Source organism: Sparus aurata, chromosome 12 (assembly GCF_900880675.1).
Source record: "Sparus aurata chromosome 12, fSpaAur1.1, whole genome shotgun sequence".
In the NCBI taxonomy this organism is placed as follows: Eukaryota; Metazoa; Chordata; class Actinopteri; order Spariformes; family Sparidae; genus Sparus; species Sparus aurata.
In genome coordinates, this window is record NC_044198.1 from 266,007 (window position 1) to 292,272 (window position 26,266).

The following is a 26,266-nucleotide window of genomic DNA, read 5'->3' on the forward strand; positions in this document are numbered from 1 at the left end:
TTTCTTTGGCTTCATTTAGGGTTAGATTAATTTCTTTCCTTTTTGACAGGTTAGATGGGGTAACTGGGTGCAACGGCCCACTGTGTGGTTGGCCCAGTGATTTCCCCTTTTTGTTTATTTCAGCTGGGATCTCCAACCTTTTTTTGGCATGTAGTTTTTGCTCTTTTTCTAAATAAAAATTTGGTTAAATCATGTGTTGTCTGAGAGTCCTTTTTAAATATGTTACACCCTCTCTGCGAGCCTTTCTATTAGAGGGTCTGTGACACAGTCCATACTGTGTAGGCGATCCAGAGATCAGAGTCTGGAATGTTGTTGATGCTGAGATTAAAATATCCATTCATATTTTATAGTCATTTTTTAATGCTTTGAGCATCATAAAATATTTTGTTTGCCTCCACTGCACTGTGCAGGGTCTGACAGGTGTTTTGGAAAAAAAATATTTTATTTAAAAAATAAAAAACATATTTGTTCACTTGAGTAACTTAATAATTATCTTTAGATTATAATATTGTATGATTTAATGAATCATTAGTTCAGAAATCCATCATCCCTGCTCTAATATGAATAATTCATGTTCTTGAATCACTAAATTGTATTCTTGCACTTCTAGCTAACAATCCTAAGTGATTCATGTGAGTAAACAAACCCAAAACTATCTGCATGAATAGATATGAAATTCTTACTCATAATTATGTAATTATGTCAATATTGAAATGTCAGAAAACATTGAATAGCCAGCTAAATGTACCTTTTGAAAACCATCTCAGAGACAAATTTGTGATTAACAAAAAATCTAAATAATAAAGATTCATACAAGCAGCATCCTTGTTCCTTTCATTAATCATATGGGACATGAAAGTAAGTTGATAATCTTACTTCCTGATTTTCGACATATGGCAGGGGATCATGAGAATATACAAATGACACCACTCTCTCTCTCTCTCTCTCTCTCTCACACACACACACACACACACACACACACACACACACACACACACACACACACAGAACTTACAAAGGCAGAAGTTATTCCAGGATGGTCACGTGGGAGTGGTGGCCGTCCTATCAGCCCTATGAGTACAGATAGATTCTTTACAGTCCTCTTCCAAGGAAATGTGTCACTGAGTCCATACAGAGACTCACATTATACATTGATACATAAACAAGTGACCGACATCAGAAACATTATGAAAAAAGAATATGATAAATGTGGATCAGATTTGCGCATATTCTTACACTTTCAGTAATTAGTAAGTTAAGAATATGCAGGGGACTTGAATGAAGTCTGAATTATTATTATTATTTACTTTTTTAAACACATGTAAAACCACTAAAAAAGCTACAGAATCCTGTCCTATTACCAAGGGACTTTTTTTTCTTGTTTGTCACTTTTGTTATCATGACCATGCTGGAAAAACAGGAAACAGCAGAAAACAGCAGGTCATATACCTCATCAGACTTAATCCAGATGATGTTTGATTGTTTTAAAAAGTCTTAATCAATAACATGCTGATTTGGACAAATTTGTTTTTCTGTAGCTGACGATTGAAGTAGCGAGGGTGATCCATTTAATTCAATTTCATCTTTGTCGTTAGTTAGCCAGTAAACATCCGTGACTACTGCAGAGTCATCTGATGCAGGAGTGAATGCCAATTGTGCCCATTCACATTTAAGACAAAGGCCAGATGTTAGTGGCTGTTAGTGTTTTTTTCTTTTTTTTGTGCAGTGTGAATAGGGTATAAAATCAATCTCAGCAGATTATATTAGTTTTGTTCAATTTTACCAATTTCTCCATCAGGTCTTGGACAGGGGTCAGTTAACACTCGCAGCAGGCCATCTGGTTTGTATGAGTAGTGCTCCACCAGCTGTGATAAAGAGAGAAGTTCACCTATAAGACATCAAGATGGTGAGGACTGTATATTACACATTAAAAATGATTGAAATGTCCTTCACAGCATTCCCCGAAGTAAAAAGCTGCTGTAACTACAATTAATGACATCAAGTTCACGTGGCATGTATTGTTTTCAGGAATGTAGGTATTTTTTTAAAAAGTTCAACATTTTGGGAAATGTGTTTACTTTCTTTCTAAGAGTGAGATGTATATTAATATAATTTATTTGCCTTAAGTACAGATCTGGAATCAGCACATGGTGAGCTGAGTTAAGCATAAAGACAGGAGGGGGAAACAGCTCATGCAGCTATTTCCAATGTTCAGAAATACAATTACTGCAACCTCCAAAACTCACTAATTGACATGTATCTCATTTATTTAAGGATGAGCTGGGGGAATTTGGACTCCTCAATTTAACCTCCTATTTCTACAGTTCTGGTCACAGCCCTGTGCATAAGGGATGTCCATTTACCTGTATTAACCATAAAATACATGATAATATTATTTCTGAGAAAAGAGAATGGGTTACAGTCACTGAGAAAAGATTCAGACACCTGTGAAGAATAGAGTAGAATAAATCTAATTTTGAGAGTCATAGTTATGTACCAACATGAAAATGCCCAGAAATATGACAATAATTGTGTTTTAACCTGCCACAGGGTGTCAAACTTCTTGCCATCTGGGATAGAGAGCTTGCCAGTCCTGTCCCTATCAATGCGATAATGCATGACTTGTCCTTCATGAAGTAGACACAGAGCATAAGATCCATTAAGATCTCTCTGTCGGATCCTGTACACACAAGACAGAGAAATGAAGAGAAGAAATAAAACAAAAGTCACAAAATAGAAGAAGGATGATGAGGATCTTGGCACTGGAGAAGGCAACATATGCATGTAGTTTGCAGTTAAGCCTTTTTTATATTGTTTAGTTTGTATTGCTTGTTTCTTTTATGTTCATTTTAAGTTGTTGCTTGTTCCTTTTTGCTGACTGACAGGCGCTCCATTTATTCTTTGTTTTGTTTGTTCCGCTTTGTTAAGTGTCCTTGGGTACCCTGAAAGGCGCTATATAAATAAAATATATTATTATTATTATTATTATTATTATTATCATTATGTGAACGTTTCATGCTACTGTGTTGGCCAGCCAGGACTCCCTTGAAAACAAGGGATCTCAATGGGAATATCCCTGGTAAAATAAAGGTTAGATAACAAAAAATAAATTTTCAGTCTGGTGAATCTCTCCTTTATAAATGTGAATGATGCTCTGGAGGTGCAAAACATACCTTGGTGAAATGCAAACCTGTTCACGTGACCATATAATATCCTATCTATCTTCTCAACCCATCTACAAACTAGTACAAATGTAAATGTCATGGTAAATCAAGAGAATGTCCACACATGCGTGGAAACTGAATTTCTTAACCAAAATGACAAAAGATATATTCTCTTACTGTAGTGGGATGTGATGTCACCCTGTTGTTGAAATATTTGTCACTGAGCTTTCTGCCTCCATTACATAGGTGGTCAGTGGAACTGAGTTTGAGTGTTGCTGCTAATCTGGATAACATTCTACTGACCCCTCCTCCAGACGGCTGAAGATTGCGTGTTAGTAAAGGACAGTCAGTAGATTGAAGGCAGGTTTTCTTCAAGGAAGTTATTAGAGAAAGTCAGTTCTCTCTCTGGTAGGTTTCTCCCCCCTGGAGTTTTTTCAACAACAACCCAAGCTGGATTTGCCAAAGTAATTTAAAAAATACTTTCCTGAAGCCATTTATCACAGCTTAAAAATATCATGATTAATAATTAAGATCTTGAAATAATATGTTTATTACTGCATTGAACGGAAATGTGAGTGGCAATTCACAACATCTGAATTGTCCCATGGATGGTATTTTATGTAACATAATCATGTTAGCAATAATACATATCAAGTTCGGGTTACACTTTGAAAATAAAGGCATCAAACTACTTGGTTAGACTGAGGAAAGACAGGAGATAAGGAGGAGATGATAACTCCCTCAAAAAAATCACCATTCTCTATTGGCCTCACACAATATTCAAACCCTGGTGTCCTGTGGGAAAGTCATGCCACTGACTTATCCATCCACTCCAAACTCCTCTCTACACTGACCTTTTTTGCTTTTAATACTTTGTTTCTCCATTGATTCTGTCATTTTCACCACCTGTTGGTATTGTGCCTTCATACTTTTCACAGTTAGGCCAAGAAAACCATGTCATTCAAATGCTATCATCTCAGGGGTCGAGGCTCTTTTGCAAGCTTTGGCATGTGTGTATGTATGTATGTGACTAAGATATCTAATGTTGGAAATGTAAGACATGACATGCAAAAACCAGCCCAAACTCAAGTTTGGAATGGACCCCACGATACACAAGCGGATACCATGTCAGTGAAAAGAATGTATAATTATTAAATTTTTTATAAAATGTATTATCATAAAATTATTAAACCATCATCATTGAGTATATATTTCAAATATAATAATAAAATGAATGATCTCTTTGTTTTTACTTGTTTTGGCAGTAAAAGTTAAATATCTCCATTGGCCAAAAAGTAAACATCCATATTGACCGACCACCCCCTTGTATCTGCATGAAATGGTTTGGTCCTGCCTTAACGCACTTATCAGTGACGGTGTTTAGTTGCAGTCAGTAGATGCGCCAGAACTACAGTAAAGGAAAGAGAGAGAGGAAAGACAAAGGAAAGAGTGTCAATCTGCAGCCCAGTTTTTCACCAAGAAAGGTGGGTAGCCTATAGTCTGTGAGTGGTATTAACCTGTTGGCTTAATGTCCATAGCGAAATACAAACTGTAAACAATGGAGGAGAACAGACAAGAAACAACAGAGCCAAAAAATGTCCCACCACTGCCCACATCAATGAGAAGAAATAAAAAGACTGACAAAGAAAATCAGTGTAAAATAAAAGAATTGGACTGAGCCAGAGAGAAAACAAGGATAAATATAGGAGCATCATTGCAGAGGTGAAGGGAGCTGCAGGAACAACAGGGGAGACTGGTATTAACTCTTACAGTTTTTCTCAATTGTTTACACACAAAAATTGGTACTTGAGACAGAATGACCACAACATGTAACTCATGCACCAACCCCCTGAACCAATTCTGCTAAACTACAAGCACAATTCCTGCTTTACACTCAAATTGCAGTTCTAAAACACACTTTTTTCAAAACACTACACACAATTCTCTGCATTTGGCACAATTTTCATAAAGAAAATCTCTTGTTTTCACAAGGAACACACTGTCATTCAAAATTCTAAAGTTAATTGTCCTGCTATGCGTACTGACTCATCACATGGGCAAACACCTGGACACCCTACACAACACACTCATTCCACCAGATTAGCTCAGGTACGTTGTCATTTGGGACAATGTAAGTTTCCACCAGGCTGCTCTGGTTTGTAACTGGTTCACTGCCCAACCACGCTTTATAGTTGTTTATCTCCCTCCATATTCTCCATTCCTCAATCCTATTGAGAATTCTTTTCTGCCTGGGGATAGAAAGTGTATGACCGAAATCCACAAATGCGTATGCCCCTTCTCCAAGCTATGGAAGACGCATGTGGATATATAGCAGTTGGTGCTTTTCATGGCTGGATTCACCATGCTAGGTGATGTTTCTCTTGCTGGGGGATACAGAATGTTAGGAATATTCTCCCAAAAATTACTTTAAAGCTAAAATGTATCGCTAAGGCTGTGTTTCAGTGCAAATACAACATGTCCTCTAAGTGCTTCATGAGAAAAGGGACAGAACTATCACACCTCGCTCTACTGTCATTCTTCCTCTTATTTGGCCACTTCAGGAAGCCCTTCACAAACTGCCAGAGCGGAAGCCACAGTATGTGTGTGTTTCATCAGCCGAAACCACTGCTTCTCAACTGAAGCTTCTGCTACTTTAAATATTCCACTCACACTTTGTTTAAACGCACAAAGCAAAAGAGAAGTATTGTCAAGTATAGGCAATTTTATTGCTAAAGAATCAAATCACAGTAAAAGTTTTCTCATGAAGGCCTACACCATACTGTGAAATATTCTGAACATGTAATATATTGAAATAAATATAATATAGAGCAATACTGTGCTACTCTAGTTTTTTTTTTCTTGACTAACATAGTTACAAAGCAGATCTACATGACAGCAGGAACATTATGTTGATCCTACAGAAAATTATCTGAATAAAAGAGAAATGCATGTGGATGCGTGTGCAACACGCACTGATAGAGTTGTAACCCTAGGTTACATTTGCTTCACTTTAATGTGTCACTATACTAAATCATTATAATATAAATAACAAATGTTCGTGTTTGTGGGCCTGGACAGAATGACACTGCCCTCATCAAAAACAAAACCGTACAAGGTACATAGAATTTATGTTTTTTTGTATTGTTTTTAATGGCTGAACTAAAGCTGAAACATTCATGAGATAAAATAAAGTCTGTCAATATGAATGCACTAACAAGAAAGATAAATATTAACTCAAAACTGCTGTTTGGCTCGCTAATGTGTGGAGCTAGCTCTAACTCTATACACACCAGTGTTAATTTAACCAAATAGTGACAAACTATATTTACAGCCGGAAGCAGAAGTTTGCGGGTTCAAGTCCTTTGGCAATTTAAATAACAGCTGCAAGCATGCAACAAGTGGCTCTCAGTCATAATTTGCCACAGTGTTGGACTTCTACCTGGTGATTTAAACCCAGGATCATTGTATCCACAGAAGTTACATTACACTCATTCTCAGTTTTAGACAAGGACATCACATGTGCAAAACCGTGGTATATTTTCAAACAAAAATGTTCAATCTTAAAATGTTTACAACAGTAAAAATGTTGGTAAAATAATATGTAATAATAATAAAAATATGGAGACTAAATACTGTATTGACAACCTGTTCCAGCTCCCAACAAGTCAAATCAAGAAGCCTCCTCAGTGGCCCTAGTTTGTCACTGTTTGTAGCCCTTTAGCATAACTTCTTAAGGGCCCCTATAGTGCTCTAGTCTAAAGAGCGAGAAAAGACCAAGTTTGGGAAATGCTGGAGTGGTTGGGTGGGTCATTCACGGGACATTCCCTCCAAGGACCAGGGTTTGCTTCCCATTTGTGACCAAGAGTCTACAGTCATTTGTTTTTAACTTAGGTAACATAGGTAGGTTAACATACGTGAATGATGTCACTCAGTATCTGTACCCAAACTTTTGAGTGTACTGTCATCTGAGCAGGGTGTGCGTGCAGGCTTGAGAGCTGCCTCGCACATAGCACAGATAAAAAATGCTCATGAGAAACATTGATGTCTCTCTTCTGGATTGGGAGCAGCACATAGTTGTCGATGTCCAGTGCACCCTGAGAAAATCCACATCCGTCTAAATGAGCACAAACATTTGAGTGGTAGCTGATGATTTCATTTCACATAAAACATGTGTATTTACTTATTTTTTTGATGAGCCAAATCCACATGTTTTACAAGCCAGGATGGATGTTCTTCAGATGTTGAGGTAACGGTTTTAGGCAAATGGTTTGCTGTTATTTGAATAACTGAAAGTTGTTGGAAAACGTGTACTGCTTGGGAGCAATGGGGACTAGGTAGAATGGTGGTCTTTATCTATATATTCTCTGACAATATTCTGGATAATGTGAGCTCTGGAGAAATGTGCAGGATGCTAAAACATATTTAAATAATTGGTCAAATACACCACCAGCTGGATTTATTCAATCAACATAACTAGTTGTATCCAAAACCAAAATGTGTTTAATTATTTATGAGAATGCTATTTACAAAACAGCCTCAGAGTTAAGCTTCAGATGAATGTTCACAAAATGAATAGAACTATTTATGGAATAAGTTTTTTATAAACTTCAATAAATAAACTTTGTCACTATGCCCAATGAGGACTTTCCTTCATCACACATGGATATATACAAATTTTATGATGATGATAATCATACTTGCATTATCTATCTACCATTATCTATGTACCAGATACTCATTTCAGTACTTGCTTAACCAAAAGTTTGGTTGCATTTCACAATTTATTTTACAACATTCAAAACAATTACAGCCACAGGCTATTCAAAAACATTTGTAAAAAACTTACAGAAATTTTCCACTTGAACGTGAGCCATTTTGAAGCCTGGACTCAGAGTCTTCTCTTGCTATTGTTCCATGGAACCAGGGCATTTTTTCATGTGCAGTGGTGGCAATGAGCTTCTCTAGTTGAGGTCTTTGGCTGATGATGGCCTGCTCTAGAGCTGCTCCCTACACACACACACACACACACACAGAGGAAGGATGCAGTTAACACAGCTAAAACCATCATGTAACTTTCTTTCTTACTTTATTCACTATGCAATGGACTGATCAGAAATGTGTGGTACTTCTGTATCATGTATCATAATGGCACAGCTGTGTTGCAATCAAATGAGTGATTTGATTAATATCTGTATTTTTGTATTTGTCTATCTGCCACAGCTTTATATTATGTTATTGAAAGAAGTCAGTTGTTCATGTTTACCTGCAAACCTTACATAAAAGACCAGTAACACAGTTGTTTGTATGTTTGTAACATATGAAAACAAAAGGATCCCCTCTATTGAGGTGAACATAAACATTCTCTGGAAAGGGACTAACTCTATTCCTGCGTGTTAAGAATGTGCTTTACTTGTGTAGACACGAGAGTGATCAATTTGTTAGTAAAAGATCTGTGCATGGACAGCAGGGGTTAAGAAAATGGAGAAAAACAGACCTTTGCAAGCCACAAGCAGTTGTGTTAACTGTTGCTGGTTGTTACATGACCACTAACATGAAGCAAGAAGAGTTCAGACTTGTCTTGTGCTGCTAGACCTATTCCCACAGTGCTGTGTCAGTTGTGGAGACAGGTCTGACAGTCCCAATTCTCATTTTGGTACGTGGGGGAAATCCGGAGGTGTGCTTGTTCTTCTGCTAAAGGTGACCACAAAACAGTCTGGTAACTTGTTTTGCATGTGGGGTGAAAACTCCTGGGATTAAAATGGCTTAATTTGCACAAAAGTAAAGGTAAGAGCAACTAGGTTGTCTTAGTTCGTACCACTATCGACCAGAGGCATCTACTATGAAGCAACTTCAGGGGTTACTTTAGGGTTGAGTGGCAGTTCACTTCTTACCAGGGTACATTGTGATGGTAACTAATGCTGCACATCTAACCTGCTCTGGAGCAAGTTATTTTCGAGATAACAAAGCAACACATAAAAGCACTGCCTTTTGACCAGTCAATTCTGTGGAAAAATGGCATCATCTTTCATAGCTGCTCAGAGCTTGGATCGTTCATTTCAGTTTTTCATGTTGACTCCAAGCCATGTGAGAGCCTTTCTATTAAAACCATATCACCTTGCAAGAGAGCTGGATTAAAGCACTAAAGCCCAGAACTTGTCTTCGGGTATGAATTATTTTTACATTTTAATTTGCTCCCAAGTAGTGCTAGAAGGCCTCCATGCTTAATTTAATCCAGGTTATCCTGTCTTCACTCTCTCATCAACCGCAGCTATGTTTTACAAAAGCACAGCGCACTAGCTCGGCTAATAGTAAAATGTTACTAACAACTTAGCGCTACATCTTGTAACCTTTGATTCTTTGAAGTCAAAACCAGCCCCTCCTCCTTCTACCAGTGGTACCTGTAGGCAGTCACCTGAGCTGAGGGAGGAAGACTGATACTGACTGATGTCTGAGTTCTTCAATCTTTTTAAACTTCACTAAGCATTTTGATGTCAAGATTGTATTTACAGTTTAGGTCTGTTTACATATATTATTGGGTTTTATAGTTTTTGCTATTGTATATTACTTTTGCTACTCAATATAGTTATATTTAAAAATTGCAGTGACAGATTTAGGCAATAAAACTAGCGAAACCAATTAGTGTAGACCTGTATCGCTTTAACTTTTGTATATTACTATTGCTCTTAAATAAAGCAAAAAATATTGCAGAGCACACAATATTTCTGATCCGATTACTCAATTAATTACCAGAAAAATCAGTACTCAATTACCAAAATGATCATTAGCTGAGGCCCTAGTCCCAAGTCCGTTTCACAACGGCAGGTTTGCACCTGAAATAATAGGCCTAACACACGCGCTATAAGAACACGTGTGAGCAACATATTAATTTAATCGTAGTGCACAAATGTAGTCAGATTTATTCTAAGAGATTAGATTACAAAGTCAGATTTTATCCTAATATTGGGGCAGTGATAATAGAAGCCTATTCATTTATGCAATCACACAGCAGTTTATTTCCAATATTTTCTGCTCTGCTACAGATATACTTCTCCATGAGTGTAATTGATCAAATGCTGCAAATTCCTTCCCTCTTACGGCAACATGGAAAAACTGTGTTGACTTGTCGAGTTTATAACCACCATCATGAGAGCGTTTGCTGAACTTGCTTGGTAGTACAGGTCTCATTCAGTTAACTTGCCATTTTCCGTATGTACGTTGCGAGATTGGAGGTTGTTTATGTTTCCGGTAGAGAAAGGGATTTTGGAGACATTAATATGCATACAGCAGAAGGGAGGAGAATGCTATCTCATGAGTCAGACTAGTTTACCGCTTAACACATAGGGGAACAACTTAACTTTCTTTCAGCTTCTGGAGGATCTGATTTTGTGTCTGGTCAATTACAAATATTGGGGATTATACATTTCAATGTCTTATATATTTGGAGAAACGTGATCCCCCCCATTATACCCCTGAAAATGTCAGAAAGCTTTGGAGAGAAACTGATAGAGCCTTTACTGTTTTGAACAATATAGTAACCTCTTCAACATTTAGTGTTTATTCAAATTTACTTGTGCAAGTACTCAGTGAACGTAAGTATATAACAAGCCTGAGAGGTGATAACACATCAAGTAAATCTTGAGCTTGATGGTTTATTGTTAATTAGAAATAAAAACATTATCACAAGATTCACAGCTTTCTATTTACTTGCTAACTATCAAATCAAGAAAGAGTACCTTGTGATAAGCATTCGTCCCAAAACAATACAGTCAAACATTTCTATCACCAACCTTTTCAGAACTGTATTGCTTTTGAAATTCCTACTCTACCAACTTCCTTGTACTTAGAGGATACAGTTGAAACCAACCTGCAGGTTCCATGTCTGCTTGACATACTCTCGGATCAGTTTTTCCTTTAGATCCTCAAACGGCCCCACCTTTGGCTGCATGTTCTTGGGCCTGTTACAGGGCTTTTTTAGCAGACACACAAGGCCATCCATCTCCTGGGAATGGTAATCAATCACATCCACAGGGATCCTGTGGCTCTTACCACCAGCAATAGCATATGTTTCATTGGGTGCTTTTTCAATGGTGTAGTGGTAGCAGCGCCCTGAATATGACACAGACAGTGCAAAGCCCCCAAGATAGTTTCGGCTTTGCCGTAGCAGGTACAAGCCATTGCTCATGCCAGCCTGCCGCAGGTAATCCTCTGCCTCCTCCCTGGTGATGTTGCCATAGAAAAATGACAATGCATTCACATTGTCAGCCATGTTGTCTCCCGTAAGGAAGTCCCTTCACAGAGTTCAGCAAACAGGATGCAGTAGACCTAAAAGAACAAATATAGAACCAAATAAGAATCAAGGTTAATAAGTCTGAAAAAAATACTACTTTTTCTGACATTTTTTCATTTCATTTACAAAATCATATACTGTATGTGACCAAAAAATTGAGTCACAAAGAGTTCTAACAGGATGTATTGTGTGTTTTCAGTCACCCCACAAGGGAACACATCATAGGGTATAGCACAGAAGTTCAACATCAGGGGAACACTGTCCATCCAAAGCGACTGTGTGTGAGCACCAAGCATCAACTTTATAAACATAGAGTCCACCTCTGCTCATCTCGCTGTAGTCCTGCGCTCTGTAACACGGTCCCTCCCATTGAGTGAAACAGCATCATCAACTATCAACATATCCTACAGACATGTCAAACATATAAAAAATGATGGATTTCTAGCCTCAGCCAATTAGGGTGTGAGCTGCACTAAAGCTGTGGTTGGTAAGATGGAGAAACCTTTAAGCCTAGGCTAGATTTTGAAAGTATTCAGCCAGTAAATCCCATCTCCTGCCCTCAGGCCTGGTGAATACCACTGTTTGAGTCCTGAGTTCTCATGAGTGGTGGGAAGGAGAGTGTATTGGTGCATCGGTGTCATCACAACATCTAACTACAAGTAGCTACCTCATGTCTCATTCACATGTAAGTCAACACCTAATATTATCATATTGAACATAAACAAGCTGTCAAGCTTGCTTTGTTAGCATTCAGACATTGCTTTGAAAGTGTATTTTGATGTTGCAACTTATTGCTGGTTAGCTAGTAACCGCTGGCTATGGTAACGTTAGATATGGCAAAATTAAACCATCAAGAATGGTGATGGGCCTCCTACACATTTTTTGTTTTGTTACCCTAAGTGATTCACAGACAATCATGAATATGTATTGGACTCATAATAATAGGATGTTTTGCATGCTAACAATGAGGGCATAGTTGACTCTGATGACGAGTACATGCCAGAGCAAGGCACATCATTACGTCAGAGAGGATGAGAGGAGGGCGACCAGCAGTTTCCGAGGAAGTGGAGGAAGAGGCCATGGACGTGGCTCAAAGGACAGCCTTGTACAGTATGTTGACCAGGCATGTAACTTGGACACACAAGCACCCTAATCAGAATCACATTTTTTGCCAGGTAGTTTTTCACAATTTGAATTTGTGTTTTGGTGCATAACAATAAACACAGTAAGTAGAAAAATGTAAAGAAAAACAAAGGGCTGATACTTCAAATCAAAAGCATGAATAGATTAAATGAAAAAAACGTAATATAAACTGGAACGAAAATGTCTGAAGTATTGACCATTGAAAGTGTCTATGTTCACAGTATGCTGAGGACTATCAAGTTCTGTTTCATAAAAATATCTAATCATGTTGCTCATCTATTGCTTTACAGGCCAGAATCCAAGGACCATGTTTGGAGCAATCGCATCAAGTGCTGGAACTCTGCCTGAAACATATTTATTCCTTGTTCTGCATTATCTGTAACTTGTTTGAATAAAGTCTTGATAACGTATGATAAATGCCTTTTCTTTACACTTAAACAACCAGCCTGTTACAGTTCTTACACTTCACATGATGCACTAATAATAACAACTGAATTACATAAGAATCTTTTTTTATTTTTTTAATTTTGAATACATGTAAATAAATAACACTACAAACATAGTATACCTTTAATCATTTATACAACATAAAGTACAATTAGCAGAAACAACTATATACAGGAAGGACATCCAGAGTGTCACACCGCGGTGAGGGATGTCCTGTCTTGGGTTTTTGTCCTGTGAATTTCTGGTTTTATTTTGAAAAGTAACTCTCCTCTCGTTTCAGGTCACTTGCCCTTCCTCCTGTGTCACCGGTCTGGCGTCTCCCCTGATACCTGATTGTTTCCACCTGTGTCATCCCACCTCGTGTATATAGTCTTTGTCTTCCCCTGTCCTCGTCGCCTGAGTATTTCGTTCGTCACTGTCCGTGTACATCCAGCCTTCCTTCAAAGTCTTGCCAGCGCCACGCTAAGTTTCAAGTTTGTTCTCGATTTTCTGTTTGCCTCTGAGAAAGAGTGATCTTTTGTTTGTAATTTTTTGGTCAGCCTTTTTGAGCTAGATTTCTGTTTGTAGCCTTGCTCGCCTCCGTTAGAGTGCCTTTTCTTTGTATCCTTTTCAGCCTTAGTGCAGTTTAGTTAATTTTGATAGCCTTTTGTTTTCCCTCATGGTGAGTGAATTTTTGTTGTTTAGTGTTTCATAAGAAGTTTTTGCAATTTAGATCAGTGTAGACAGTAGTCCTAGTTTTCCTCATGAGAGTGATTTTTCTTTTCTTTTGTTCTTGTTTGACTGCCATAGATTCAGTAACTGTTTATAGCCTGTTTGATTTATCGCTCCTTTTGACGAGGGGACAGTTGGTCCTGAAATAAAGCTTGTCTGAACCGTTCGCCCCTCTGCTTCTGAGTCCTCCTTCTAGCACCTGCCTGACAGAATACTCTGGCCAGACATGGACCCAGCAGAGGTGGAACGCGTGTCAGATGTCCTGCGCACCCAAGAAGCCCGTCTCAACCGCCAGAAAGAGTTCCAGACGGCGATGGCTTCGCAAATGGGGCATATCTCGACTCAACTGCAGGATCTCCTTGGCCAGCTCGCCCGACAGACCGCTCCTGCACCGCTCCCGGTACCAGAAGCGACACCGACACCCACCATGCCGCTTTTCGGGACGGGCAGTAAGTTGGCTCCCCCAGCTCAATACACCGGAGAGCCAGGGCAGTGCAAGACTTTCCTAATTGACTGTTCTATACATTTCGAACTGAACCCTCTTGCTTTTCCCACAGACCGGTCAAAGATAGCGTTTATGATAACGCACCTGGCTGGCCGAGCTAAGGCTTGGGCGTCAGCAGAATGGGGGAGAGGTTCATCCACATGTCTCTCTCTCACTGATTTTCAAGCAGCGCTCACCAGAACCTTTGACCCAGTAACCACGAGCCGTGAGAAGGCGCAAGAGTTGAGTAGCTTAAAGCAAAGTTGCAGCTCTGTGTGTGATTACGCCATCCGCTTCCGCACGTTAGCGGCGGAAAGCGGGTGGAACGCTACCGCTCTTTATGACATTTTTTTGAAGGGACTATCAACCCACATCCAAGATCTGCTCGTTCCCTTGGACTTACCAACGGACGTGGATTCCCTCATCGCCCTCGCCATCCGGACAGACAACAGGCTCACTCAGCTTCAGCGACAACGAGGCAGGGGACCAGCGACGGCAGAGAGTCATCTGCGTACTCAAGCTCCGACGGGATCAGCTCGTCACCACTCACCGCAGGAGCAGCGTCATCCGCCTTCCGCGGAGAGAGAGGAGGAACCTATGCAGCTGGGGAGAGCTCGACTGACTCCGGAGGAGCAGAGAAAACGCCAACTGGAGGGGCGGTGCTTTTATTGTGGAGAGACTGGTCATCTCGTCGCCACCTGCCCTACTAAGAAGTCCCTGGTGGTGAGTCACGTCTCGGCATCGACCTCCCCATCACGCACGCTCACCAAGGTCCAGGTAATGCATCACACCGACACTGAACTCGAAGCCCTCATTGACTCGGGGGCAGATGAGAGTTTGATGGACTGGGGATTAGCCAGAAAATTGGGGCTCGATGTCGAACTGCTAGAAAGAGCCGTCAGAGCCAGATCCCTTAATGGTTTGGAACTTTTTTCTATTACTCACATCAGTGAACCAGTTTATCTACAAATTAATGATCATAAGGAGGTGATACGTTTTTACCTGTTCAAATCCTCCTCCCATTCTCTGATACTGGGACAGTCATGGTTGCTGATTCATAACCCTCACATTGACTGGAGAACGGGAGAGATCAGAGGATGGGGGGACAGTTGCAGCAAAACATGCTTTGAACCCCCCCTACCAGAAAGATAAAGTCAAGGAAATTTACCTGTTTTCTACTGACCCCGCCACAGACGCCGAATTCCCAGACCTGAACTCTGTGCCGACCTGCTATCACCACCTCAGGCAGGTTTTTAGTAAAACTAAAGCCCTGTCACTGCCTCCACACCACTCTTACGACTGCGCCATTGACCTGATTCCAGGATCCACCATCCCCAAGGGCCGCCTGTACTCCGTCTCTGGACCTGAGAAGGAAGCGATGAAGGAGTACATCACAGCGTCACTAGAGGCGGGCCTGATTCGTCCCTCTTCATCTCCAGCAGGCGCTGGATTTTTCTTTGTGGGAAAAAAGGATAGCTCGCGAAGACCCTGCATCGACTACAGCCCATTGAATGACATTACAATAAAGAACCGTTACCCCCTTCCTCTCATGTCCTCTGTCTTCGATCAGCTCCAACAGGCTAAAGTCTTCACCAAATTAGACCTTCGTAATGCCTATCATTTGATCCGTATCAGAGAAGGGGACGAGTGGAAGACTGGGTTCAACACCCCCAGTGGCCACTACGAGTATCGAGTCATGCCTTTCGGACTCAGTAACGCACCCGCCGTGTTTCAGGCCATGATTAATGATGTGTTAAGAGAATTTCCTGATCGTTTTGTCTATGTTTACCTCGATGATATTCTCATTTACTCCCCTGACCTAGATGTTCATCGCAATCATGTGAACCAGGTGCTTAAAAGACTACTGGCTAATCACCTGTATGTTAAAGCTGAGAAAAGTGTGTTTCATGCCGAGACTGTCTCCTTCCTGGGCTTCATAGTAGCCCCTGGAAGTGTACAGATGGACCCGGCTAAAGTTAGCGCTGTGGCCGAGTGGCCCACACCCGATAGCTGCAAAAGGGTTCAGCAGTTCTTAGGATTTGCTAACTTTTACAGGCGGTTTGTCAGAGGCTTCAGCGCAATAGCAGCTCCTCTTCATGCTCTCACGTCCACACAGGTGCAGTTCCATAGGTCCCCAGAAGCAGAGAAGGTATTCAACACACTCAAGCGTCGATTCACCTCTGCTCCCATCCTCACCTTGCCAGACCCTAAACGCCAATTTGTGGTGGAAGTGGACGCATCCAACGAGGGAATCGGAGCTGTGCTGTCGCAACGCTCAGAACGGGATGGCAAGATGCACCCTTGCGCCTTCCTGTCGAGGCGACTGTCCAGAGCGGATCGTAACTATGATGTTGGTAACCGGGAACTGCTAGCTGTTAAGCTCGCCTTGGAAGAGTGGAGGCACTGGCTAGAGGGGGCCGACCATCCATTCATAGTCTGGACAGACTACAAAAACCTTGAGTACATTAGAAAAGCTATGCGCCTCAACTCTCGCCAGGCCAGGTGGGCGCTCTTTTTTAACCGCTTTTCCTTCTCTCTTTCCTATAGGCTGGGGTCCCGGAATGTCAAGCCATATGTTCTCTCTCGACTATTCGACCCCGAGCCTGAGGCCAAAGAACCAGAGACTATCCTCCCACTGACTCATGTGGTTGGAGCGGTCACTTGGCCCATAGAAACAGAGGTAAAGCAAGCTATTGGTGGTGCTCCGTCACCTAGTGGGTGTCCTGCTAACCGTTTGTTTGTTCCCACGGAGCTACGCCCACAGGTGATCCATTGGGCTCACACCACGCAGCTTTCATGTCATCCGGGAGTCAAACGGACGATGTTTGGTGGCGGTTCTGGTGGCCATCAATGGAAACGGAGGTCCGGGAGTACGTAGAGGCATGTTCAGTCTACGCCAGGAATAAGACGTCTTCTGGGGCTCGCATGGGCCTCTTACAACCGCTTCCCATCCCCTCCAGACCGTGGTCTGACATCTCTCTCTCAAGGCAACACCACCGTCCTCATGGTGGTTGACAGGTTCTCTAAAATGGTCCGGTTCATTGCTCTGCCAAAGCTGCCGTCTGCCAAGGAGACGGCAGAAGTCATGATGACCAACGTTTTCAAGGTTCATGGCTTCCCCAAGGACATTGTCTCTGACCGGGGGCCCCAATTCCTGGCCTAGTTCTGGAGGGAGTTCTGACGACTCATCGGAGCCAAGGCCAGCCTGACCTCAGGTTACCACCCGGAAACCAACCGGCCAGACTGAACGCCTGAATCAACAACTGGAAACCGGCCTCCGGTGCGTGGTGTACCAGAACCCCTCCACATGGAGCAAGCACCTGGTCTGGGTTGAGTATGCGCATAACTCCTTACCTAAATCTGCCACAGGTTTATTGCCCTTTAAATGTGTTTACGGTTATCAACCCCCAGTCTTTCCAGATAACGAGCCAGAAGTGTCGGTCCCCTCTGCCCATGCCCTGATCCGACGTTGCAGACGCATCTGGATAGCCGCCCGCCAGGTTCTGATCCGACAAGGGGACTGGGTTAAAAAGGCGGCCGAACGCAGGAGACGGCCGGCTCCTGACTATCAGCCAGGACAGAGAGTGTGGCTGTCAGCTAAAGACTTGCATCTTAAGGTCCCATCCAAAAAGCTGGCACCACGATTTGTGGGTCCGTTCCCTGTCACCAGGATGGTCGGACCTGCAGCTGTCCGTCTTGGTCTGCCTCGGTCCCTTCGTGTACACCCAACGTTCCATATAAGCCAGATTAAACCGGTCAAGGAGAGTCCGATGGTTCCAGCCACCACGTCCCCACCACCGCCCGAGGTGGTCGATGGAGGTCCAGTCTACAAAGTAAAGAGGTTGTTGGCTGTACGCAACAGGGGCAGGGGCAGATAGTTCCTCGTGGACTGGGAAGGTTACGGGCCGGAGGAGAGACAGTGGGTCCCATCTCGACACATTGTTGATCCCACCCTTATTGATGACTTTTACAGGGACCATCCTGAACTGCCTGGGCCGTCAGGTGTCGGCCCTAGAGGGAGGGGTACTGTCACACCGCGGTGAGGGATGTCCTGTCTTGGGTTTTTGTCCTGTGAATTTCTGGTTTTATTTTGAAAAGTAACTCTCCTCTCGTTTCAGGTCACTTGCCCTTCCTCCTGTGTCACCTGTCTGGCGTCTCCCCTGATCCCTGATTGTTTCCACCTGTGTCATCCCACCTCATGTGTATATAGTCTTTGTCTTCCCCTGTCCTCGTCACCAGAGTATTTCATTCATCACTGTCCGTGTACATCCAGCCTTCCTTCAAAGTCTTGCCAGCGCCACGCTAAGTTTCAAGTTTGTTCTCGATTTTCTGTTTGCCTCTGAGAAAGAGTGATCTTTTGTTTGTAATTTTTTTGGTCAGCCTTTTTGAGCTAGATTTCTGTTTGTAGCCTTGCTCGCCTCCGTTGGAGTGCCTTTTCTTTGTATCCTTTTCAGCGTTAGTGCAGTTTAATTAATTTTGATAGCCTTTTGTTTTCCCTCATGGTGAGTGAATTTTTGTTGTGTAGTGTTTCATAAGAAGTTTTTGCTATTTAGATCAGTGTAGACAGTAGTCCTAGTTTTCCTCGTGAGTGATTTTTCTTGTTCTTTTCTTTTGTTCTTGTTTGACTGCCATAGATTCAGAAAGTGTTTATAGCCTGTTTGATTTATCGCTCCTTTTGACGAGGGGACAGTTGGTCCTGAAATAAAGCTTGTCTGAACCGTTCGCCCCTCTGCTTCTGAGTCCTCCTTCTAGCACCTGCCTGACACAGAGGTTTCTTGACTGATTATTAACACATACAGTGTTGGCCAACAGATTAGGCTGTTGTCTGTGCTGCCGCAATCCTCTACTTTTCTGGCAGTTATTGTCCTGTGCAAAAAAATAACAAAATTACTTATCTGACAGTAAATACAGCTTTTCAAGGATCTTGAAATTACTTTCAATGTATTATACCACGTCAGCTTTGGATGCATTTTATGCAGTGACAAATATTCCAGACAACAACCTGAAATAGCCACTGTTACATCAGAATTGCGCCATTTACAGTAATTTCATATTTACCAATTCTAAATCTTTTGGGGGGGTTGGCAAAATATTTTTTGTTGTGCATCTTGTTGCACCTTGCAAAAGAGAAAGGAGTTCCAGCTAAGTGAAACTTTCATATTACATATCACAACTACTCAACTCCTATGACTGAAAAATCACCATTATCTCTGCAAAAATTATAATAATTACAGAAAATTGGATAAGGATGGAGAACTAAATGTATGTACAGGACAAAATGTTACATCTAAATGTGTTTATGGGGCATAGAAAATTATATTGATTCTCTCGAAGAAAACTAAAAAATATATTCAAAATATAACTTTGTTAGGTGGGTGATGGGAAGCAAATGTGTTGGGTGGCAAGCGATTATTGGAAGGGGTTGGTAGGTGCATTGTTTGCAGCAATTACGGTCAGTGTTTCCCACATTCCACTGTGGCCAGCGGACAGTCAGATCATAACTTGAAATGCAAAGTATATTTTCTTAAAAAATGTCTTACTAAGACGTAATAGTCACATGTGACTGTTAGGACCAGTACTTGAAGCACTTTCCTGGTGCAGCTAATGAAATAATGCCATTACTTTTTGTATTGTATCCCTGCTAAGGAGCACATTCATGCACATAAAGCAAATCAGCTTGATATGAAAAAAGGACACTTGTGAAATGTATCCATCAAAGATACATATTAGATGAAAAACAGTGCTCTGATCCATGTTGCTACCAGCATCAAGTTGCACTAGCCTGTCAGAGAGAGACTGCAGAAATAGTGGAAACAGCAGGGCATGGTTCTGTCGTGAACTGACACTTAGAAGGCTGGAAGTTGATTCGTCCCCTCTAACTACAGGACACAGAAATAGGATACATCAGCACATTCGTATAATGTCAAGTTCAAAGTCTGTATGAATGAAGGTCATATAACTACCATCTAACTACATCAACTTACAACTACAATGTAAACCATATTCACTATGCAATCTTCCCATGACCTCTGAATAGATATAGGATTTGGCCTTTGAAACATGTAGCACAAAAGACTTAGTCGGCCTCTCACATACAGCTTGTCTGGCAAATGTCCAAACAGCCCAGGGTTGCAGTGAATGTGTGAACACTGCTAGATCCACAGTACATGTAAACATTGGCCTGTGTGTAAACAGTGATTTTACATGTAAATATGTTTCATATGGCAGCAGTCTATCATAGCTAGCTAGCTAACATTAGCTACAAGCAGCTAATGTTAGTGTTGAGCTAATACATACAACAGCAACACAATGAGCTAACGTTAGCTATAATACATTTTGTCAGCCAAAACAAACCCGCTCATTACCTGTCCAACAGAGACACATCTACCATGGTGTCCATTTTCAGGCCTTCCACTCCATCAGTTGTCGCCATTGTTGAACAGCCACTCCAATGTTGACTCGCTCCAACTCTTGGGCTATCCAACTTATATTTGTTTGTCGCCTTCTCGAGGTTCGTTCTTTCTTGCATTGTTTGGCAGTGCAAGCTGCTGTAGGAACAGCTGATAATGAAAAGTGCAGCTGTACTCCAGCAGTGATCTGCATAGACTCTAGTCAAGCTCAGTGAGTGGTGGTTGGAGTCAGCACCGGGTGGGCAGGTAAGGACAGATTGATAGACAGGTAAGATGTCCGGACAATATCTTCGGGCTGCTAAAATTAATTGGATGAAGTTATTACAGCCTTTTCCCTGCCAGAGACCAAGTATTTCATATTTTGATTGCTGTCTGGATGTTTAGAGAATTTATACAAATATATTTAAAAATGCTTTTGAACAGAATTACCAACCCCAGCTTTAAAGTGGGTTCTACCACTGGTTGAGGGGTCATCAGTTCACTGCATGGATGTACAATAACCCCTTGACTTACATAATGCCTAAAGCACAACTGGATGCATGTGAGCAAAGATGGATTGCTTAACTGGCAACCTTTCAGTTTGCATTAAGAACATTCCCGGTCCAAAAACCACCCCAAGCAGGGAGCCCTTTGTGCAGCCCAGCACATTCCATCATTTGACAAGAGTGCCCCATGAGCCGTGTTGGGTTACATTACTTTTAAAAGTAACTCATTACAATTTTACTGCCATTATAAAGTAACTTGTTATCTTACTTGGTTATCTACTGAGAAAAATATTGCATAAGAGTACATTAGAGTTACCAAAAATTATGGTAAAACCCTTTTGCAACTCTTTGTGCTTGTCGGTTATATATTGTTCAAATGATGTGTAGCCAACTGTACATGTACCTTTAGACTCTACCATCATTTTGTAGCCTTTCTACTGCCCACAATCTGTAACTCTGCAGCGTAATAATAGAAATAAAATATAACATCTACAGCTGTTTTTGCTAACAATCTGACAGCAAACTGGGCAGAGTCATACAGTGTTAGGCACAGCTGGTTCAACGAAAACATACAACACGGGCTCTCATAGCCAAGTATATGATGTTTAAAAATGCAACTAATGAACCTGTAAACTGTTACTGCTTTCATAGAAACAATAAAAGCACAAATATGATGAAAGTTCACTGACTTTTTTTTTTTCTTCAAAAGACATACCTACCTACAAAAAATTAAAATTGCATTTCACTGTGTTGTTGTTGTTGTCATTTTTTGCCCAAATATTCAAAATACAAAGTTCCACAAAGTTAATGCTGTCATTTCAGCCATCTCACTTCGGTGAATTAGCTAGCTAAGCAAGCACACTGAAACAACTGTAGGTTTACCTTTGGCTGGCACGCCATTTGCTCAGCAGCAGGTGAGAAACAGAAACAGTCTGTTCACCCAATCTGTAAGAACCCAGAAGGCAGTCAGCCTGTCATTTCTAAGTGAGCAGCAGTAACAACTACTGGCACCCTTACATTACATGAAGAGACAGCTGTTTTTCACTCCAACAATCTTCAGGATTCCAGGGTCTCCCCACATGCACTCTTGCTGCCTCAGTTCTCCCAGAGTGTGTTGACATCAAAGCGTATCAGCTCAGAGGTGCTCTCATGCAACATGTTGATGCAAGAGCAGCAATGTGATAATGCTCTATTATAGCATTGATAATGTTCTTCCTGGAGAATGGTCAGAGACCAACTACGAGAAAATGTGCTAAGGAACCAGTTGGAGCCATCAAGCCACTCAAAAGCTGGGATAAGATGACAATGAGGGATGGTGTACTGTATCGTGTGGAAAAGAACACTGTGACAAAGAAGAAATTGTCCCATCATCAATGCGTTCCAAGGTGCTAAAAGTTGTCCATGGTGAGATTGGTCACCAGGGGCAACAGTGAACATTGTATCTTGCAAAGCAGAGGTTTTATTGGCTTGGGCTGAGCAATGATATGGCAGAGTACGTGAGGAACTGCAGGCTGTGTGTTTTGAGCAAATCGCCAGAACCAGGAGTCCAGAACCAGAAGTCCCATACAACGCCCTATCATCTGATGGGACATGGCTCCTGTGAGAAGATGAACAGGACACTGGGAAACATGTTCATGATATTTGCCTACGACTACATAGTCCATGCTCATGTTCGGAAGAGTGTCAAGGCCTCCCATTGATATCATATTCAGCTCTGTCCTTGACAACAAAGAGGCTGCAGACTATGATCAGCTGATCCAGTCACTGTGGAGGGACCTTTCAGAGACCATGGACATAGCTCAAGCTGTGGCATCATGCACTTTCTGAGTTAGCTAGTTTGCCACTGTAGTGTGCTGTCTGTGAGCTGCCTAAGTGAGCCAACTTTATGACTGACTGGTACACATTCTGTTCCTGTCCAGATAATAAACTGCAGCAATTGTGCTTGTCGTAATATACTGCTGGTTTACTGGTCACACAAACAGTACTTTTGCAAATAATGTTGTAAATAGTAATCACGTTATAAAGATACATGTTTAGCACGAAGAATAGGTGAACTGACATTTTTCTGACATTTTTCTTTGAGCACTGGTAAGTGGATGTCTCTTGGGGATACGTAGATTGTAAATGGGAAGATAGCTGGGTTTTGTTTATTTTGGTCATGGTTCACCCTAAAGTGATAATGACATGCAGCAAAAGGCCGCAGGTCAGACTCAAACCCTGGACCACTGCAGCGAGAACAAAGCCTCCATACAGGGAACAAGTGCTCTATCAACTGAGCTACAGGGCAGGCACCCCATGTACTCTATTTTAATTTAAATTCTACACAGTGCTCTAACTTTATTGGAATCAGGGTTTTCTAACCAGATATTAGATTTCCTAACAGACTCCAGACAGTTTGGATTGGCAGTAATATCTCCTCCACTCAATACTGGAGACCTCCAGGGCTGGGCTCCCTGGAGAGAGAGTATCCTGTTGTGCCAGATTTCAAACAACATGGTAAATTCATATCCAGAGAAGATTAACAGTCCGGCGGGGTTGTGCGGAGATAATTTGCTTAACATAAGCAAAACCAATGATCTGATTGTTGATTTTAGATAAAGGGAGGCAAAGGCACACCTCTGTCTACAATGAATAGAAAGCAAATCATATACCTTACCAGATAACATCCAGCAAACATGTGTTTTAATTAATGAATGATAATGATCATTTAAAACATTTCTGAATTAGACGTGTTTTTTTCCATGATGATTCAAGAACCTTGAAGGTAAAACATCTTGCCTGCTTTCTGATCTCTGTTGAGAGTTGACCATGTGCAGTACCAGTCCAGCCCCTAGCATGGATCAGGTACTAACATGGAGGCCACTGACCACGTAACTTCTCGCTAGTCTCTCTTTGAAACTCAGTACTGACTGAACCATTGCTCAGCATTACTTGAAAAGAGATGGATGAGATATGAATTAACAAGCCAGCATCCTCGGGCACCCATTAGCTCAGTTGGTAGAGCGGGCGACCTACGTACAGAGGCTTTGTCCTCGCTGCAGCGGCCCTGGGCCCTGCATCATCCTGTTTCCTGTCATCTCTGAATCTGTCCTATCAATAAAGCCATACATGAAGGGCAAAAAAATATGTGTGTCCACTAGGATGTTGTGTTTTCAGCAAAGCCTCTCCAACCTTGAGTCAATGTTACACCCATGACCAATGAAGAATCATTTCACACGGGAGTGAATGCCAATCGTACACATTCATTCCCATTACAGACAAAAGCCAGATGTTAATGAATGCTATTTTTGTTGTTTTATTTAGTTTTTTGTCTTGTGTGGTATTAACCTGTGATGGTCATCACACATCGCCAACCTGGTAAGGAAAGCTAAGAGATGACTGTACTTTGTAATGAATCTAAAGAAGGTGAGGTTGTGATAAGTGACTGTGATAATTTCCTGTTAACTTTTACAGAAGAGCAATAGAAAGCATCCTGACTTGAAAACGTAAATTGGCATGGAATGTACAGAAGGGCTTTGCAACGGGTGATTCAAACATAATTGGTATTTAGTCAGTGATACCCGTAAGGTGAGGAGCCTGGGCATTAACACACATTCAGGTCATGAAGTGTGCAGGTACTCACTGGTATGAGCTACTGGCAGTCATTACAAGTTGCTGGTACTCTTTTCTGCCCTCTCCATATCAGGTTCTCTTGGATATTTATAAAGGCCCTGAATAAACTTAAATACCAGGAGGTACTAGGTAACGCTTATGTTTCTCTTCTCGTAGGCCTGCTGTTATCTGTCAGTATATGAAGTGCTTTGTTTGTATGACACACTAAAAGTAGAGAGTGTCCAAGGTAGCTCACTGCCAATACAGTCCAACATCAGTAGCCCCAGGGGAAAGTCTGATGCTACAAATGGCCAGTCTATCAGTTCCAGTAATTGTGCAACCCTGGGGTTTTAACATAACAAATAAATGATATCAACCTCAACTTATTACTTCCATGTTGTTCAATGAATAGAGAAGAACAATTGGATAGCATGTTACTGTTAGTCCAGTTATCAAATTTTCCATATTCCTTCACATTATATTAACATTTCAGATGAGGCCATCCATAACTCAATTAATAGATTTTTGATACACATGCACACATTACATAGGGTCAGAAAGTCTGAGACCACTTACACCAATGCATCTATTAAGCATTTGTTTTGAATTTAAGTGTTAGGGGAAATTGGTTTAGTGGCAGGGCACCAGGGGCGGATGAGATTCACCCTGAGATGCTGAATTCTCTAGACATGGTTGGGCGCCTTTGTTGGCTTCCTCTGTCTGTGACCTTCAGCAGCCACTGGGAAACTGCTGGATAACAGTGGATTGCCGTCTCCTGTTGGGCAGAACAGCAGTCTACAATACCAGCTGATCAACACACCGCAGCATTAGACAACTTAGTCAAAATTCTGTGGGTGAAAAAATAACTCAGTGCTTAGTCTATTTTACCTCAAAACCTCTGCACCCACTCAGCATCTTGTACATCGGAGGACCCCATGGAGCAAGGCAGCAGAGAGGCCGCCTTCAGTACTGGAATTAATGCTGGTAAATTTGTTGAATAAAAAGGCTGCAGATTATGAAATCTAAGACGCCTCTTTACCCTGTTTGTCCCTGAACACATTCCGTTCACGCTCCACAGTAGCTTTGTAAACATGAGGGAGGCAGATGACTAAACGCTGCTGAGCATAGGCCTCTATCCAGCCAATGTTTCTCCCCGTCTCGCAGTTAACATTTTTCCCCAAAGCAAGAATGGGGTCTGGTTAATAGTCGGAAGTTATACCATCACTACCAGACTGCTGTTTCAGCATGATTAACATCAGTAGCATGGATAGTAATAACACTGATATAAACTGCAACCTGTACTGTACATTTACTCTCACTAGACAACTTCACTGCTAAACTCTGTCTGCACTAGTGGCTAACAGCCGTCTGCTCATAGCTCAGCCACCAACCATCTCCCCACTCACACGCTACAAACTGCCCTATTCTTAAAGGAGCCATGCCACATTTATAATACTAGAAGCCAAGCTTGTTGAATGACATAAAAGTCCCAGATGCTAGAGTGGTCCATTCCATTATAGTGACGGCTTAGTTTTTGCTTGTTT

At 41.5% G+C, this 26,266-nt stretch overlaps 1 protein-coding gene across 3 annotated transcripts in view; it reads right to left on the reverse strand.

Moving 5' to 3' along the window:
- syk (spleen tyrosine kinase) overlaps nucleotides 1–26,266 on the reverse strand; it is a 60,548-nt gene that overhangs the window by 21,012 nt on the left and 13,270 nt on the right. For all 3 annotated transcript variants that reach the window (XM_030436073.1, XM_030436071.1, XM_030436074.1), the window contains 5 exons: nucleotides 11,029–11,486; nucleotides 8,011–8,171; nucleotides 2,542–2,680; nucleotides 1,784–1,865; nucleotides 1,016–1,071 (listed from right to left, as the gene is read on the reverse strand). In XM_030436073.1, the coding sequence (XP_030291933.1) occupies nucleotides 1,016–1,071; nucleotides 1,784–1,865; nucleotides 2,542–2,680; nucleotides 8,011–8,171; nucleotides 11,029–11,430 (840 nt within the window). In that variant the 5' untranslated portion in view covers nucleotides 11,431–11,486. The remainder of the gene's footprint in view (nucleotides 1–1,015; nucleotides 1,072–1,783; nucleotides 1,866–2,541; nucleotides 2,681–8,010; nucleotides 8,172–11,028; nucleotides 11,487–26,266) is intronic.